Source organism: Chanodichthys erythropterus, chromosome 6 (assembly GCF_024489055.1).
Source record: "Chanodichthys erythropterus isolate Z2021 chromosome 6, ASM2448905v1, whole genome shotgun sequence".
NCBI lineage: Eukaryota > Metazoa > Chordata > Actinopteri > Cypriniformes > Xenocyprididae > Chanodichthys > Chanodichthys erythropterus.
Window position 1 is genome coordinate 705,255 of NC_090226.1, and position 19,291 is coordinate 724,545.

Below are 19,291 nucleotides of genomic sequence, written 5' to 3' on the forward strand. Positions count from 1 at the left end.
TAATTCAACAGATGCATGCAAATAAAAATGACATTTCATAATCAGACTCATTTGTTTTAATTAAGAATACACACCAGTGTTTGTTTTTGTGCAATAAAAAACATAATCTGGTTATTCAGAGAAAACTAACAGACCTGTAACCAAAAGTGTAAATGCTAAAACTTTCAAGCACTAAAATGAATTGCATGCAAAAAAAAAAATCAAAATGTTAATTTCTGAGATTATTCAAACAATATTGATGAATGAATTTTTTTTCTAAGTAAATATGGAAGCTTGTTTTTGCCACGGAATAAAGGTGTATATATTTTCTAATGTTCAAAAGTTTAGGAAAGAAATTAGTACTTTTCATCAAGGATGCATTAAACTGATCAAAAGTGACAGTAAAGACCGTTAAAATCTTTTGCAACATTATTTCAAATAAATGTTCTTTAGAACTTTGTTCATCAAAAAAATCCTGAAAAATAAAACGACGATTTACATAAAAATATTAAACTGTTTTTGACATTGAGCAGCAAATCATCATATTAGAATGATTTCTGAAGGATCATGTGACACTGAAGACTGGAGTAATGATGCTAAAAATTCAGCTTTGATCACTGGAATAAATTACACTTTACTATATTCACATAGAAAACAGCTGATTTACATTATAAAAATATTTTACTGTATTTTTGATCAAATAAATGCAGCCTTGCTGAGCAGAGACTCTTTCAAAAACATTAAGAACTTTTGAACCCCAGTGTATAATTCTGAGAAAAACAGTCAGAATTGTGAGATTGCACTTTGAATTTTTTAATTGGGTGGCAGAAACAAGCTTCCACAGATGAAACAGCACCAGAGAGATCAGCATCACAGTGTTTATGTGCATCAGAAGACTGGACTTATTCCCTGGAGAATCAGTTTCACACTGGAAGCAGATAAAAGCATCATTCATGAATTTACAGCGCTTCAATTAGTCTCCAATGAAATGAGAAAACTCTCCAGTGAATCACATGATGTAATGAGCAGCTCTAATATGATTAGTAAAAGGGCACTTTTTGTTTCTGTCTGACCATCCGCCACATTCCTCCTCGTGAACAACACACAAACACTGCTGCGACTCCAGGAGTGTGAGCGACAGATCGCTTTATTCCAGCTCATCGGTGCGAATCTGAACTCATCAGACAGAAGAAAACACTTGAATATTTACACATTTATGGGCACACTGTAAAAGCACAGTCAGACTCCTATTGGCTGCCTGTCGAGGCTCCTCCCACATCCCGCGGAGTCACGTGACCCGGGTGTCGTGTTTCCCAGTTTGTCAGTAGACGGGCGGCTTGTAGCTGCTCTGGCCGGACGGGTCGGGGTTCGGTATGAAGGGCGGCTGCTGGTAGACGTCCGGCCCGGCGTTCTGGAAGGACGGGTATGTGGGCGGAGCGTAGGGTGACGTGTGGTCGATGGGCGGATCGGCGTAGTTGTGGGTCACGTCTGCGACGCCCTGACGAAACCTCACCAGAGCGAAGTAAGTCAACGCTCCCTGAGAGGACGAGAGATTCGGCTGTCAATCAACAACCTTAAGGGTTCAAAGTTAACAAAAATATGAAGAACAGATTTCATCATTAAAGGGTTAGTTCACCCAAAAAATAAAAATAATGTCATTAATTATTCACCCTCGTGTCGTTCCACACCCGTAAGACCTTCATTGATCTTCAGAACACAAATTAAGATATTTTTGATGAAATCCCACGAGAATATTTTTGCTGCGCCAAAAAAACAAAATAACTTATTTAGTGATGGCCGATTTCAAAACACTGCTTCAGGAAGATTCGGAGCGTTATCAGTGTGTCGAATCAGCGGTTCGGAGCGCCAAAGTCACGTGATTTCAGCAGTTTGACACGCGATCTGAATCATGATTCGACACAAAAGATTCATAACGCTCCGAACAATCTCTTAATTAATTTGTGTTTTGAAGATGAATGAAGGTCTTACGGGTGTGGAACGACATGAGGGAGAGTCATTAATGACATTATTTTCATTTTTGGGTGAACTAGCCCTTTAAGACAGCGGCGTCTCACACTCACCCAGGATGTGATGGAGAAGAAGGAGAAGGCGATGACGGCGTGGACAGCGTCTGTGGGGATGCCACTGGTTTTGTGGGTCTTTGACCATTGATCGGCCATGAGACAGAAACACACAAACCACAGGAAGGTCCAGGAGCCTGATCAACACAGAGTCATTCACATACCATTATAGCTTTTAATATGTTCAATCAGTTTGCATTTTTCCATTTTCCATTTTCATTTTATTTAAGTTGGCATGAGAACGCCACCTCACCGAAATCACATTTAAACTCATTATTATTCTTCCTACATTTTTTGACTCTAACTCCCCCTAGAGCTTTAACTCTACAACACTCGGCTCAGACCTTCAGGCTAGTGTGTGTGCGTTATCTTTTCTAACTGATCCACTTATGCTTTTCCTAAAAATTAAGATTAAAAACCATAAAAACACAATAGATTTACATTGACGGAATGATCAAATAAGCAAAGACTGCTAACTATCTATGATCTTACAATATCTATCATATTAAAACATACTTGCAACATGACAATTATGCTAATAACATGCTAACAACATAACATGCTAAATCATGCTAACAGCATGCTAATCATGCTAGCAAAATGCTAAATCATGCAAACATGACAATCATGTTAACAACATAAAATGCTAAATCATGCTAGCAAACATGCTAATCATGCTAACAAAATGCTAAATCATGCAAACAACATGACAATCATGCTAACAACATGAAATGCTAAATCATGCTAGCAACATAAAAATTATGCTAACAACATAACATGCTAAATCATGCTAACAGCATACTAATCATGCTAGCAACATGCTAAATCATGCAAACATGACAGTCATGTTAACATAAAATGCTAAATCATGCTAGCAAACATGCTAATCATGCTAGCAAAATGCTAAATCATGCAAACAACATGAACATAATGCTAACAACATAACATGCTAAATCATGCTAACATGCTAATCATGCAAACAACATGACAATCATGTTAACATCATGACAATTATGTTAACAACATCAAATGCTAAATCATGTTAGCAATATGTTGACAATAATGCTAGCAAACATGCTAATCATGCTAACAACATTAAAATCATGCTAACCACATAAAATGCTAAATCATGCTAGCAAAAATTAAAATAATGCTAACAACATAACATGCTAAATAATGCTAACATGCTAATCATGCTAGAAAAAACATGCTAAATCATACAAACATGATAATCATGTTAACAACATAACATGCTAAATCATGTTAGCAAAATGCTAATAATGCTAGCAAACGTGCTAATCATGCTAGCAAACATGCTAATAATGATAGCAACATGTTAAATCATGCTAGTATTTTGCTAGTATTTTTAACAAAATGCTAATCATGCTAGCAAAATGCTAATCATACTAGCAACATACTAAATCATGCAAACAACATGACAATCATGTTAACAACATAACATGGCTCAAAATGGTTATTATTTAAAATATAATTATTTAAAATAAGACAAAACAAGCTATAAAATAATCTAAAACAACTAAAACCTTAATTTCAGTCCCTCAAAAAACACTTTTTTTTCCTATAAAGAACCTGGATTCACTTTATCTTCAAGTAATTTAGTGAAAATGAGGACTTTTACTAACGAAAATGTTTTAATGGCTTGTTTTAGTTAACTTTAATAACCGTGGTACACATTTCTTAAACAATCTCTCGATGTCTTGCCCGCTCACACAGGAAGAGGTCGATGTGCAGTAAAACCACAGAGTGTTTCACTTTTACAGGACGTTTACAGGCAGTTCATCTAAAACAGATGATGCTACAATAACAGGTCATGTGGAAAAAAACGGCACCACAGTTTCCACAAACGGAAGAGACGCCACTGATTAAACATGTCAATGTGACTGTAAAAACACTGACACAGAACTGACGATCCTACTACACTAGGGCTGGGTATGGACACAATTTTCACGATTCGATTACTATTACTATTCGATTACTGAGAGTCAGCTGGTACTACTATAATTATACTGAAGGTTAAATTAACTTATTTATATACAAACACTTAAATTACACTCAATGCTTTTTATTATAAATAAATTTTAGAATTACATAATCATATTTCTACTCCAATTCGGTTTTTTTTTAAATATAAATATTTAAATCGTGGTTGATTTATTCAAACATGCATTAAATATTAAAAAACATATTTATATTTACATATAGCTATATTTATCAGAATGTTGCTTTCTAGATTTCACTTTTCTAGCTGACTAATGAGTTTACGGTCACTGAATGTGTTTTTCTGAGGTAAATGTGACGTCACGTGACACTGAAGCTGTTTTATCGAGGTTGAAGCACTGATTGAGCGATTACACGAGACATGATACGGATTTCAGTAAGTTGTACTGTATATTTTAACATACCTTCAGATGTTCATGCATGTTTATTTCGCTGTAACTGGTATTAAAGCGGAGGAGAGGATGATCACATGCTTCTCTTTAACTGAGGCGCTAAAGCGATCCGTCACGCCACATTAAACAGCGCCAAAACCGTATTTATTTTTTGAATCTCATAATAAAATGGACGTCATCTGAAATCTGAGACTTTGCTTCATATCAAAAGTAACAAAGATTATTGTGATTTATTGGATGGGAGGAGCTACATATTCTGCTCATTCATCAACTGAAAACAGACTAGACTAATCGATTCTTGGGATTTAAGAATCGATATCGGTTCATAAAAATGAGAATCTATTAAAATCGAGAAATCAATATTTTTTTACCCAGCCCTATACTAAACGACTGAGGTCTTCACTGGCTATGTATCATCCACGTATTCTGTGCACATTTTGGGATATTGCGTTACAAAAAATGGTGTATGGAAATACAAGTTGCGCATAAATTTAAAATTTAAAAAAAAAAAAGTATGCGCTGAATTGTGGGATCATCTTTTTTTATCCAATAAAAAGACATGAACATAAACCACAATGCAAAAACACATTTACTGAACAAATCCCTCATAAACTCATGTGACTGTGCCTCAGCAGAGGCTGTGATTGGATACCTGGACTAACCAGCGGACCAATCACATCGCAGCTTCTCAAATGTTGGTTTTGTGGTTCAAAGTCTGTCATCAGAATGATTTGGTTTAATTCCTCCAGAAGCGTCTCACATGATTCACATGATCACATGACATTTATTATGTTTTGTCTGATGCTCTGAGATGAACTCATTTATGATGGAGGAAAAAAAGAGCAGAAATTTCCCATGAAGTGGCAATTTTGTTCTCATGAACACGTGGGATGGAAACGCTGCTTTATTCACAAATGTTTTATGCCTCATTCCAAGTTAAATTCTCAACTTTGGATTGAAGCAGCTACTGAGAGATGAAGACTATAGCAGAACTGAAACTCAAATACAGAAGATGTTCTCACCTGAGAAGCCCAGATCCGCCATCACGACGTACTTCCGCTCCTGAGCATTGCTCATCAAAGGCAGGTAAGCATCAGCCAATAGGAAGACTACGCAAGCCAGGAAGGCGATGACGCCGATTCCCACCCCGTAATGACAGGCGCCGTCGTTCCCGTTGAAGACGCACTTCACTTGGGCTTCACCGTAGTCGTTCACGTAACCTTCAGCGGTTATGGAAGCGAACACCACAATGGCAAAGACCTGAGAAGAAGGGAAGTGAGAACTGCATGAAACCACAGCGCAGAAGTAAAAGCAACCATCTTCTTTTCCCATTAAGTTATTTCACATGAGTGCAAGTAGAAGTACTGAAAAATAAAATGACTCAAGTCAGAGTAAATAAGTAGTTTGCTTAAAAACTACTGAACTGTTACAAATTACTTTAGTAAACCTAAAAAAAAAAGAAAAATGTGAAGAATCACTGAACTGAATCACTGAATTGAATCATTAAAGTGAATCACTGAACTGAACTCAAACAAAGCTGAACCATATTTATTTATTGTCACACATTGTCATTGGTCAGCGCCTTGATTGGCTCATGAAGAAGAATCATTGAAAGTTTCAATTCTAAATCATTTTATCATTTTGGTAAATGTTGATTTGTAAATGTTTGGTTCCAAAACGCTATAAATCCATTTTGATTAATTTGAGCAAAAATGTGTTTTCTTTACCGAGAAACTTTTCTCATAGCATCTTTTGGTTATAAAAACATTCAGTTCCAATCTAGATTTTGATTTTCAAAAGTTTATTATAAAAACTGATTATTTTTTCCAAAATGCAATAAATCCATGACACGTTTTTTTTTTCTTTTTTTTTTTTTTTTCCCAAAATTCAATTAATCCATCAATATAAAAGTTATTTTTCATATTGAAAATACACAACAAAAAAGAAAGGGAGAAAACACGACGGAAATCACATTTTGCGCATAATTAATAAATGACTTTTCAATACCGACCAGATAAAATACTGATTTTGGCAGAAACTCAATTTTTTTAAAAAAAAAGGTTTTTTTTGTGTTTTGTAACCAAACTCTTCAAATATATTTATCCATTGTTAGATCGTGTTAATGAAGCTAAATTATATTAATTTATTTGCTACTTTATTTGAATTGGTATATGTAGAAATTAACACAAGCTTACCACAAAGCATCCACCCAGAATACCCTAGCAACTGCATAGCAACCTCCTACCATCCAAAATATCAATAATTTTCCCTGACAGATTGTATTTATTCCAGCTTTTAAAACTATTTCAGGTCAGGCTTTCTCAGGGTTTGTGATTTCGGCAAACAATTTGCTTTGTGCATTCACACCGAACATGATAAAATCAATGATAACTCATTATAACCCTTTATATTGCTTGAAGCATCCAGAACAGACAGACTCAAGCTGTAGTTGCACGACTAAACGAGTTTAACACGGACCGTTAATAACACACTATTATTAAGCGTGGTTTAACCCATTATTGCCCCAACCCCAGAGCTAAACTGGAAGTTTTGACTGGTACTGCAAACGAGTCAGACCTGTCTGTTAATGCCTGAAGTGACTCCACCCCAGCATGGTCAAAGGTTTTACTTGTACTTTTGGATTAAAATAAATGAACCGAATTAGAAAATTCAAGTAAAATGACCACAATTGAATTATACTCAAACAGTAGAAAAAGTACTGTAATGAGAGTAGTTTTAATATGCTACTTTCCGCCTCAGATGCAGTGAGAGGAAGATGGAAACACTAAGAGAGAGATCACGCCTCCGTCGATGCAAATGTGTCACGCAGGAGATCAGGCTCATGAAAGCCACCGATGCGACACAAACCAAACCTCATAATCACTGCAGGAGAAACAGAACGTCACTGTTCTCGTGTTACCTGCCATCTGCTGTGTTTACATGTCAGCGCTGGGAAGGGGGACGGGGGACATTCTGTACTTGTGTACTATCACATGACACACAACTAACTAACCACTGCCTGAACGTTCATGTGACTAGAGAGAGGCCGACTCACTGCTGCTGTGCAAATGTGTGTGACACTAGTAAACAAATTAGACCGAGAAAATCGTGGTTGACGAGGTCATCTGATGCAGTCAGTCACACACAGGACGAGATATGAATCAGCTCTTACGGACTCTTTGCTCTCATATGGAAAGTCCCTTCAGATCATGTTCTTAACAGAAAATTCCACTTTAATTCTGAGAATTAATATTCAAACAGCCTCTTTCAGGAGAATGACCGATTGGAGGATGTTTTATAAAGTTCAATGGAGAATATACAAAAGATTAATCAATAAGAGACGTCAGAAGCAGATCCTCTCCAGCTAACAGGAAACGTTCTGGCAAGGTTCTCTCAACGTTCTGAATAAACATTATTCTAGTAACATTAATAGAACCTTCAAACGTTCAAAGTTATTTGCACTCTAAAAAATGCTGGGTTAAACGGTCAAACCCAGTGGTTGGGTTAAATGTTTGTCCTGCTGGGTAGTTTTATTTAACTCAACTATTGTTTAAAAATGACTGACATAAATTGAACCCAAAATATGTTGGAAATTAAAAATCAGACACACACTAGAGGAAACAATAATAATCAAAAGGTGAACATTTATTAATAAGCAACTTAATAAATGTTTATTGTTTAATTATTATTCATTAGACTTATTAATAAATGTTCGTTTATTAAACATATTAATGCATTTTAGTTTCCAACATTTGGGTTCATTTTAAGCAAGAAACAGTAATTTTTATACAACAGTTGAGATAAATAAAACTATCAGCAGGTTGGGTAAACAGCCCATTCGCTGGGTTAAAACAGCCCATTCGCTGGGTTAAAACAGCCCATTCGCTGGGTTAAAACAGCCCATTCGCTGGGTTAAAACAGCCCATTCGCTGGGTTAAAACAGCCCATTCGCTGGGTTAAAACAGCCCATTCGCTGGGTTAAAACAGCCCATTCGCTGGGTTAAAACAGCCCATTCGCTGGGTTAAAACAGCCCAATCGCTGGGTTAAAACAGCCCAATCGCTGGGTTAAAACAGCCCATTCGCTGGCTGGGTTAAAACAGCCCATTCGCTGGCTGGGTTAAAACAGCCCATTCGCTGGGTTAAAACATCCCATTCGCTGGGTTAAAACAGCCCAATCGCTGGGTTAAAACAGCCCAATCGCTGGGTTAAAACAGCCCAATCGCTGGGTTAAAACAGCCCATTCGCTGGGTTAAAACAGCCCAATCGCTGGGTTAAAACAGCCCATTCGCTGGGTTAAAACAGCCCAATCGCTGGGTTAAAACAGCCCAATCGCTGGGTTAAAACAGCCCAATCGCTGGGTTAAAACAGCCCAATCGCTGGGTTAAAACAGCCCATTCGCTGGGTTAAAACAGTCCAATCGCTGGGTTAAAACAGTCCAATCGCTGGGTTAAAACAGCCCATTCGCTGGGTTAAAACAGCCCATTCGCTGGGTTAAAACAGCCCATTCGCTGGGTTAAAACAGCCCATTCGCTGGGTTAAAACAGCCCATTCGCTGGGTTAAAACAGCCCATTCGCTGGGTTAAAACAGCCCATTCGCTGGGTTAAAACAGCCCATTCGCTGGGTTAAAACAGCCCATTCGCTGGGTTAAAACAGTCCAATCGCTGGGTTAAAACAGTCCAATCGCTGGGTTAAAACATCCCATTCGCTGGGTTAAAACAGCCCATTCGCTGGGTTAAAACATCCCATTCGCTGGGTTAAAACAGCCCAATCGCTGGGTTAAAACAGCCCAATCGCTGGGTTAAAACAGCCCAATCGCTGGGTTAAAACAGCCGAATCGCTAGGTTAAAACAGCCCAATCGCTGGGTTAAAACAGCCCATTCGCTGGGTTAAAACAGCCCAATCGCTGGGTTAAAACAGCCCAATCGCTGGGTTAAAACAGCCCAATCGCTGGGTTAAAACAGCCCATTCGCTGGGTTAAAACAGTCCAATCGCTGGGTTAAAACAGTCCAATCGCTGGGTTAATGCAGCCCAGTCGCTGGGTTAAAACAGTCCAATCGCTGGGTTAAAACAGTCCAATCGCTGGGTTAAAACAGTCCAATCGCTGGGTTAAAACAGTCCAATCGCTGGGTTAAAACAGTCCAATCGCTGGGTTAAAACAGTCCAATCGCTGGGTTAAAACAGTCCAATCGCTGGGTTAAAACAGCCCAATCGCTGGGTTAAAACAGCCCATTCGCTGGGTTAAAACAGTCCAATCGCTGGGTTAAAACAGTCCAATCGCTGGGTTAAAACAGTCCAATCGCTGGGTTAAAACAGCCCAATCGCTGGGTTAAAACAGCCCAATCGCTGGGTTAAAACAGTCCAATCGCTGGGTTAAAACAGCCCATTCGCTGGGTTAAAACAGTCCAATCGCTGGGTTAATGCAGCCCAGTCGCTGGGTTAAAACAGTCCAATCGCTGGGTTAAAACAGTCCAGTCGCTGGGTTAAAAACAGTCCAACCGCTGGGTTAAAGCAGCCCATTCACTGTGTTAAAACAACCCATTCGCTGGGTTTGTCCATTTTCAACCCAACTTAGGTTATTTTTAACCCAGCATTTTTTAGAATATGCTATTTAATAATGTTGTGTAACATTATCACAAAAAATTGAAAAAAAAAAAAATAAAAATTCTGAAATGTTTTACCTGGACGTTCATCTAACGTTTTTTTTTTAAAATGTTACTACTTTTTTCAGAACGTTCAGAGAACATTAAAAGTGACGTTTCCATAATATTTGCAAAATTACACAATGGAATGTTTCTTTAACAATCGCTAAACGTTCTTAGAACATATTTTTGTTAACTGGGAATCAGATTCAATGGTGATTCGATTCTGTTTATCAATTGTGAAACGACTTCAAAAGCAGCTCTTAACCTCTTCAAGGACAATATCCTACTATTAAAACTTTAAATAAAAATATAAATATAAATAAAAATAGCATTAATTTAAACATAATTAAAGTGCCGCACACTCAATGATTTAAGCCCATATTTCCCGCCGTCGATTATTGATCACAGTGAGTTGAACGCGACACATGTCACTCACCCAGCTGAGGAGTCGTATGATAGTTTGAGGCTGTTTGATGAATTTGATGAGATCGAATCCCGCTCCGGCGAGAGAGGCTCCGTAAGCCGCACTGCTCGACTCCATCGGTAAAACACAAACACCCACACTCACACTAACACACACACACGCGCGCGCGCGAGCAACAGCTGAAAACACAACAGGGACACACACACCACCGGTGCAGCTGCTTCCTCAGATACTGGTGTCAGTCAGGTTCGCGAATGAATCGTTCTTTTGAACCGGCTCTCTTTGATGATTCAGATGAACGCAATGGGCGGTTCGCTAACATGAACTGTTCAAAAGAACCGACTCGCCAAAATGATTCGGCGTTGCTAAATAAAGTGAAAATCCAATAAGGTTAAAGTCCTAATAGATATTACAAATCATTACAGATAAAATTACGTTAGTTTAATGTTTAATAATTGGATATTTACATACAGTCCTGACATAAACAATGATGATGCTCTTCACAAACACACACACACACAAATAAAAGTGATCCACTACATGCAAATCATCTGTTTTTTTATCAAAAGTTTTAATATGAGCATTGTTGGATTTATCAAAACATACATTTTTATGTATTTGTGATCTTCCCTCCATAAACCCACACAGACTCGTGTGGATCTGACAGTAGACACATTGTTGGCCGTCTTTGCTTCTGATTGGTCACAGTCGTGAGTGCTTGTCTATTGTCTCGGTTTGAATAAACCTTTGTCTGAACAGAATAATACGTGACAAATAGCCTAAGTGAAGATATGCTCGTATCTGTGGGAAACCAAACAGTCAGGCTCAGATTTAATGGATTAAAATCCCATAAATTAAACTCTTCAAGAATGTCTGTGGAATTATTTGGAGACGGCGCCTTCATACAGGAGAGTTTCATCTACAGATTCGTCTTCATCCTGTTAAACAGAACAAAATGAGTACAATCTCAACTAACAGGGAACATTCTCTCCATAACGTTAATAGAACGTTCGTTCAAAGTTATCTTGTCTTTATCATTATTATAGTATCTGAAGAAACTGTGTAAAAATAATAAATAATACCTCAGCAGCAGAATCACTCATTCTGTCAGCGAGGACGACGTCTTCCTCGTAACCCTCCAACATCTCCTCAAACAAAAGAACACACATCAACACTTTCACCAACACTAAACCTAGTGAGCTTCCTATCTAGGCAGTATTTTAAGGCATGTTCCAAAGAGAAGAAAGCAAATTAAGGCAATGTTGTGTGTATATCTCTCATGGATAATGCAAACGCAGAATGTATTGTGTTGATCCAAGATGAAATTTTGATTAATAAACAAAAAATCTGATTACTAAAATTGTATTTATGAACTAAAACACAGAAGCAGTGGTAAATGAATCCTCACTAGATAATCATCATCCTCCTCCTCCTCTTCGTCTTCCTGTTTTACAGCTATTTCCATTTTTCTGCGTTGATTGATGAGTCTTGAATAAAAAAGCAGAACATTAGTTCAGTTAGATGTTATGAAATGCTGTTTAAAAACAACCCAAGTTGGGTTAAATATGGACAAACACAGCGAATGGATTAAATGTTTGCCCAACCTGCAGTTTTATTAACTCAACTATTGTTTAATAATTACTATATTTCTTGCTTAAAATGAACCCAAAGTATGTTGGAAATTAACATTTATTAATAAGTTTAATGAATAATAATTAAACAATAAACATTTATTAAATTGCTTATGAATAAATGTTCACCTTTTGATTATTTTTGTTGCCTCTAGTAACTATGTGTCTGATTTTTAATTTCCAACATATTTTTGGATTCATTTTAAGCCAGACATATAGTCATTTTTAAACGATAGTTGAGTTAAATAAAAACTACCCAGCAGGACAAACATTTAACCCAACCACTGGGTCAAAACCACCCAATCACTGGGATAAAATAACCCGATTGCTGGATAAAAACAACCCAATCACTGGGTTAAAAGGACCCGATCGCTGGGTTAAAACAACACAATCACTGGGTTAAAACAACCCAATAGCTGGTTTAAAACCACTCATTATCTGGGTTAAAAACAACCCAATCACTGGGTTAAAACAACCCATTATCTGGGTTAAAACGACCCAATCACTGGGTTAAAACAACTCAATAGCTGGGTTAAAACCACCCAATAGCTGGGTTAAAACAACCCAATCACTGGGTTAAAACAACTCATTATCTTGGTTAAAACAACCCAATCACTGGGTTAAAACAACCCGATCGCTGGGTTAAAACAACCCATTATCTGGGTTAAAACAACTCAATAGCTGGGTTAAAATAACTAAATGTTAAAATAACCCAATTAGCTGGGTTTTAAAAAAAACAATAGTTGAGTTAAAACAACCCAATCACTGGGTTAAACAACCCGATCGCTGGGTTAAAACAACCCAATCACTGGGTTAAAACAACTCATTATCTGGGTTAAAACAACCCAATCACTGGGTTAAAACAACCCGATCGCTGGGTTAAAACAACCCAATAGCTGGTTTAAAACCACCCATTATCTGGGTTAAAAACAACCCAATCACTGGGTTAAAACAACCCATTATCTGGGTTAAAACGACCCAATCACTGGGTTAAAACAACTCAATAGCTGGGTTAAAACCACCCAATAGCTGGGTTAAAACAACCCGATTGCTGGGTTAAAACAACCCAATCACTGGGTTAAAACAACCCATTATCTGGGTTAAAAATAACCCAATCACTGGGTTAAAACAACCCATTATCTGGGTTAAAACGACCCAATCACTGGGTTAAAACAACTCATTATCTGGGTTAAAAACAACCCAATCACTGGGTTAAAACAACCCGATCGCTGGGTTAAAACAACCCATTATCTGGGTTAAAACAACTCAATAGCTGGGTTAAAATAACTAAATGTTAAAATAACCCAATTAGCTGGGTTTTAAAAAAAACAATAGTTGAGTTAAAACAACCCAATCACTGGGTTAAACAACCCGATCGCTGGGTTAAAACAACCCAGTCACTGGGTTAAAACAACACAATCGCAAGTGTAGATTTATGAATTTGAAAAATTTAAGAAAAGAAAACTCACGAATATTTTCCTGAATATCTTCTTCCTGTGAAGACAAATTATATAATTAAAATTCATAACAAGTGATTAATGCATAAAACATAATAAACAATGAATCTTTATATTTAAACAGTTAAATGAGTGATGTGATAAACTCACGCAGAACGACTCCATAAATACAACACGCCATCAGAGCAACATTCAGCACAGCGAAACAGGTGAAAACAACCACCACAACCACAGGAGAGACTCTGTTCAGAACTGCAGAAACACAGACAGAATTCAGCTCTGACGCAGGAGCAGTTTCAGCGTTTGGGACTGTAGATTAGTCTTAGCTAACGTTATTTCTAAAACATTATTTCTGAATGTTCTCTGAGCGTTCAAAATTTAAAAAATGTTTTAAACAGGTTTTTTTCTTGGTTCTACATATGAACGTTTCATTGTATCATTCTTCAAACATCATGGAATGTTACTTTTGAACATTCTCTGAAACAAGTAGTTACATTTCAAAAAAACATTTCACAAACCTCAAACTAAATGTTTCGAGAAAATGCACAATGTGTAATAACTTTTTTCTTCTAAGGTTTTTAAAACCTTAATAAAGACCAGATAACTTTGAACGAACGTTCTATTAAAGTCACCGGAAGAATGTTCATAACGTTAAGAGAACCCTACCAGAACGTTCCCTGTTATAGTTATTTCCTTCTTCCACTAACGTTAATAGAACATTAGTTCAAAGTTATCTGGCGTTTAAAAACATTAGTATTTATACATCATTCATGAAACATTTTTGGGAAAAATGGTTGGACGTTTTTCTAACATTTTTAAATGTTACTAATTGTTTCAGAGAACATTCAAAAGTAACGTTCATATAATGTTTGAAGAATGATGCAATGGAATGTTTCGCATAACTAAGAAAAAACGTTCAGAGAACATTCATAACTCGGGAACATTAACAAAAGGTTCTTAACATTATCTGGACAGACAATAACTGTTTATTTACTTTTTTGCACTATTTTATAGAAAAGTCATTCAGAATCTCTTCAATCCCTGGAAAAGAAATTTTCAATCCCATCACAAGTTCAGAATATTTGTGTTAATTTAGCCTGAGACGACACAATTACACTGTAAACCCTAACACTCAAAATAATTAATTGGTTAAATTAAAAAATGAGTTCAGTCAAAGTGACTTTTATGAGTATTTAGCACTTTATTTTTCTTTCAAAATCACAGAACTGATCTATTTTAAGTAAACTGAATTGTTTCATTAATTTGAGTTGTATGAACTTATTTCTTTTAATTTAGACGAAAGGGTGAGTAAATGCTAAAATTAAGTGTTTTATATATATATAAAACACTTAATTTTAGTACAAAATAAAAACCTGCCAGTTCTGCTTACTTAAACTTTGAATTTCTTAACTTTTACCTCAACTGATTGCCTCAAATTTTTTGAGTTTTGCCAACTTATTCGAGTTTACAGTGTAGATTTTAAAGACATTAGGGTTAGAGCAGTGTAATGTTTGCTGTGAGGATTCATACCCTCTTTATTGATATGCATCCTCGGGCTGCGGATGCTGGTGCTGTTGTCAAATCTGTCCGAAGCTTCGCAGTGGTAGAATCCAGCGCTGTCCTGGCCCACAGACAGCATCAGAACTGAGTTGTCGGACCAGGTCACCGCATAGAAACCTCCTCGACCTTCCAGCCTGCTGTTGTTGAGAAACCAGCTGTAAAATGGAGACGTTCCTCGCTCCACCTTACAGCGCAGATCCAGACCGACCACCTGGAAGTCCCGTTCCGTGTGAGAGATGGGCGTCACCGTTACAGCGCCTCCTACAGACTCTGTCCATGAGAAAAATACATTTTTAGGGGTTCAAGCTCGTAGTTAATTGTTACATTTTCCAAGGATCAGCATTCTCCACTAATAGTGATCAGGCAGACCAAACCGTAAGTCATAGAGACTTCAAACTTTGAGGGCTGGTAGTATTCACACCGAACAAGTGCAGCGAGATTCTCTGAAGTCTGATTGTGAATAATTATCAAAAAAAAGTTGAAATTCCGATTCACGGACTCTAAGGGCTTCCAAAACATTTGAAGTGGGAGGAGCCATGTTTACTAAAATGGCTATAACTTGTGAACGGAATGAGATATTTTCACCAAATTTGGTACACCTGTGTAAGAGCTCATTCTGTGGTTGTGTGAAAAAGGATTCGGCGACTGGCCACTTGGTGGCACTAAAACAGGAAAAAAACATGAAAACAGCTATAACTACTTTACCGTTAGTCCAATGGACTTGAAAATTGGCATGCGGTGTCTTTGTCCGAGGTGCCATAATTGTGTATGAGAACATTGGCGTATCTCAAAAAACATGTCCGCCATCAGCCAATGAAGTTCAAGCACCTATTAAACAAGGTTAACGGAGGGCGATCGGAATGAAACTCGGTGGGCATGTTCGGGCTGTGAGAATTTTTAAAGAAATCAGCTACTAGTTGTCGCTACTAATGAGTTTTATACCTATGTAATCACGTGGTGTTTCACACATCCACGCGATATTCATATCATTTGTTAGATTTCCCCATACTGAACAACTTTGCGTCAAGATCCAATGCTGTCAATCAAAAAGCGATTATGTAAAAAACCTACTTTTGTGAACTAGTCCTAGGCTTTGGACTGATTGGAACCAAACCAGTGCAGTACAATTCTCTGGACTCTCCAGATCAATAATTATCAAAAAAAAAAAAAAAAAAAAATTACCCTTTGGGTAGCTATAACAGGGTCAATTAGAAAATTGGTGTGGCAAAATATATTCAAAAGACTATAAAACTTAAACAAAAACTTCATGAAAATAAGTTACCACGTGTGAGACATGATTCTAAATAAACATGCCAACTTTTATGGAGATCAGACAATATAAAACCATATATTTCCAATTGTAAATTGCCTGTATTGGCTGTAAATGGTCTTTTGCTTTTATAATTTAAGTGGTTATATGCTTGCTGAAATCTTTTTGTGCAAGTGCATAAAGTGCGTGAACCCTGATTATTGCTGCTCTACATTTTCTAAATCACTTCACTTAAAAAGGTTAACGAGCTACACACCCACGGTCAGGTCCGCAGGTTCACTCAGAACCCAGTTGCCCTCGTTGCTGGCGTTGCATCTCACGTGGCCCATGTAGCGGTTCAGCTCGAGCGGCACACTGAAGAGCGCGCTGGTTCTGTCGCTCGTTTCTGTTGCGATGATGTCAGTGTTGTTCAACAGGCTGAAGGTGATGAGCGGAGTTCCCTTCTCAGACCGGCACAAGATGACGGCTTTAAATCTACCATCCTTAAGCTTCTCTACTTCAACTGAGATTTCAGGCTTCGACACGTATTCTAGAAAAATTTGGAGTCACAATAAATTGTATTAATACTATTAGTAGTATTATACAATTATTAATCTATTATAATATATAATGTGTGACCTGCTCGTACCTTTGACCTGCACAGACAGGACAACACTGCTGGAGTTAAAGATCATCGTGTCATTGAATCGGTTTGATGCCACACACATATAATGGCCTGTGTTTCGCGCAGAGAGCCTGTGTATGATCAGTGTGTCATCAGTCCTGTCGTATGCCATTTCAACCGGCCTTTCATCCAAGAGCCAATTATAGGAGACGTACGTTCCTTTGGTCTTTTTGCACTGGAGGGTCAAAGTTTGTCCTTCCCACACGTCATTACTGGAAGGATGTGAAATGATTCTCACTCCCTCCACTGGAACTGCAAATATAATGCAATGCAAGACAATAATGATTGAGAGATGAACAAATAAACCTGACGATCATATTTGATACTCATGATTTTTCTAATAAATGATGTCTGGATAATCAAGTAAACCTGCTTCAGTCCAGTTGAAATATTGCTAACAATATCAAAGTTATTTTTGCGTTTACTTGATAAAAATCAGTAAAGATTTCACAGGAAGATGTTTGTACACTTGCTATCAAATATAATAGAGTAGCTTTAAAGGGTTAATGACTCACCGATGACTTTGAGGTCCAGGCCTTCACTGAACGAGCTCTCGATATCCGTGTTATTGTGTCCGCTGGCCTTGCAGATGAGTCGACCGTCATGTTGTGTTTTGATAACCAGAGGAAAAGTGGCTTTATTTCCAGACAGCGAGCTGTACATCCCAATCGACTTATTTTGGTTTGTCTCTACATAGAGCTCGTATTGGACAGGCAATGTTTCTTCTATCCCAGGAATCTCGCAGTGGAAATCTACAACTGAACGTTCTATTGCAACGGACGGACCGAACAGAACCGGTTGATCAAGCTTGTGCAGAGCACCTGGAACAGACAATCCAGAGATGATGAGTTGAGAACACAGACACACACTGCAAAAAATCATGTTCTTCCTCAGTATTTCTGTCTTGTTTTCCAAGACAAATATCTAAACATTCTTAAATCAAAATATATTTACTGGAAAAGCAAAACAAAGATAAGTGCTACTTACAATTAACTTTTTTTCAGGAAAAAAAAAGTAATTTTGCTTCTCAATAAGTGTGTCTTGCTTTAAGAATGTTTAGATATTTGTAAAGTAAAAAGAGGCAAACGTTGGGGAAGAACGTCATTTTTTTGCGGTGCATCTTTATTTCACACATCTGGACACTGAAGCCACACTTAAAAACATCAGAATGTCATTACATTTGATAACAAGTTTGTTGGGTTTTACATGCTAAAGCAACAGATGAAATTGAAGACATTCGGTGCGTTTGTTTGTGGTTAGTGGATCATGATTGAGGTAATAATGTAATATTCATTCAATTCATCATTAATTCATGTGAACAAACACATTTAAATTGATGCTTTTATCCAAATCAACTTGAATTGCATTCAAGATATATGTTCTTATGTTTCTTGGGAATCAAAACACATGATCTTTGCACTTTTTGGGGGTATTAAACACACACACACACACACATTATTTAACCATAACTATCTATAAAACCCCAGATAAAACATGTCAGGAAAGAAAGCCACGTACCTGTCCTCGGATACAAGACAGAAATACCTGTTGGAAAAATATACATACATATATGAGAAGAGACTCAACAGACACCACATGAAAACATCCATCACATATGCACAAGTTTCCTCCACCTATGAGAATCAGAGACACATGCATCGATTCCATTGTCGATGAAGATGAGGAGCACAATATCCAGATCCAACCAGAGAATGATCTTTACTATTAATGCATATGTGAAAGAAAGTTAACAAACACGCATCTCAGTTCAACAGAGCTGATGGGATCCACCCTAAACACTCCATGTGTGGAGGACTGATAGGGCAGATGCCAATGCTCAAGATGGAGGATTGTGAAGAACACATCTCATGAACATGAAAGACCAATGTACTCCACATACATTAATGCAAAGAACTTTGGTTTGTCATCCATTGGTTTTGCATGAATATGGCCTAAAGCCACGAGCTCTTTAGATTCCTTGTATATGATCCATTATCAATAAGCCATTTTGACTTTGTGGTTTACAAAGGCTTTGGTGTGCTGAAGTAAGTTCAAAAAGATGATATAAACATTTTCAGGACAGGAAAATTATAAACCTGTCAGTAGATGTCATCATATGGAGCACATTCTTTACAATGACACACATACTGTTGAATTTAGTTAAAATCCT

General features: G+C 37.4%; 2 protein-coding genes across 2 annotated transcripts; both read right to left on the reverse strand.

The window, feature by feature from the left end:
* Positions 1-83: 83 nt before the first annotated feature.
* Positions 84-10,777, reverse strand: syngr2b (synaptogyrin 2b). Its single transcript, XM_067387654.1, has 4 exons — positions 10,552-10,777; positions 5,494-5,731; positions 2,061-2,197; positions 84-1,516 (listed from the first exon to the last, which is right to left on the reverse strand). The coding sequence occupies exons 1-4, from the start codon at positions 10,654-10,656 to the stop codon at positions 1,301-1,303; spliced, it is 696 nt and encodes a 231-aa protein (XP_067243755.1). The 5' UTR covers positions 10,657-10,777; the 3' UTR covers positions 84-1,300.
* Positions 10,778-10,906: 129 nt separating this feature from the next.
* si:dkey-93h22.7 (Fc receptor-like protein 5) lies at positions 10,907-18,867 on the reverse strand. Its single transcript, XM_067387637.1, has 11 exons — positions 18,756-18,867; positions 18,640-18,666; positions 17,637-17,942; positions 17,086-17,373; positions 16,714-16,986; positions 15,158-15,457; positions 13,778-13,879; positions 13,640-13,664; positions 11,948-12,026; positions 11,622-11,684; positions 10,907-11,477 (listed from the first exon to the last, which is right to left on the reverse strand). Exons 1-11 carry the CDS (start codon positions 18,787-18,789, stop codon positions 11,421-11,423), a joined length of 1,554 nt encoding a protein of 517 aa, XP_067243738.1. The 5' UTR covers positions 18,790-18,867; the 3' UTR covers positions 10,907-11,420.
* Between the last annotated feature and the right edge of the window lie 424 nt (positions 18,868-19,291).

Bases quoted from the DNA above. Each gene is read 5' to 3' on its own strand.
- si:dkey-93h22.7 (XM_067387637.1), bottom strand. From the start codon at position 18,789: ATGGAATCGATGCATGTGTCTCTGATTCTCATAG. The intron at 17,374-17,636 runs GTGAGTCATTAA...TTATATTTGCAG, and splicing joins CCTGGACCTCAAAGTCATCG to TTCCAGTGGAGGGAGTGAGA. The intron at 11,478-11,621 runs GTATTATTTATT...TCTGTTTAACAG, and splicing joins TGAGTGATTCTGCTGCTGAG to GATGAAGACGAATCTGTAGA.
- syngr2b (XM_067387654.1), bottom strand. From the start codon at position 10,656: ATGGAGTCGAGCAGTGCGGCTTACGGAGCCTCTCTCGCCGGAGCGGGA. The intron at 5,732-10,551 runs GTGAGTGACATG...CCTTCTTCTCAG, and splicing joins TCATACGACTCCTCAGCTGG to GTCTTTGCCATTGTGGTGTT. The intron at 1,517-2,060 runs GTGAGTGTGAGA...TCGTCCTCTCAG, and splicing joins TCTTCTCCATCACATCCTGG to GGAGCGTTGACTTACTTCGC.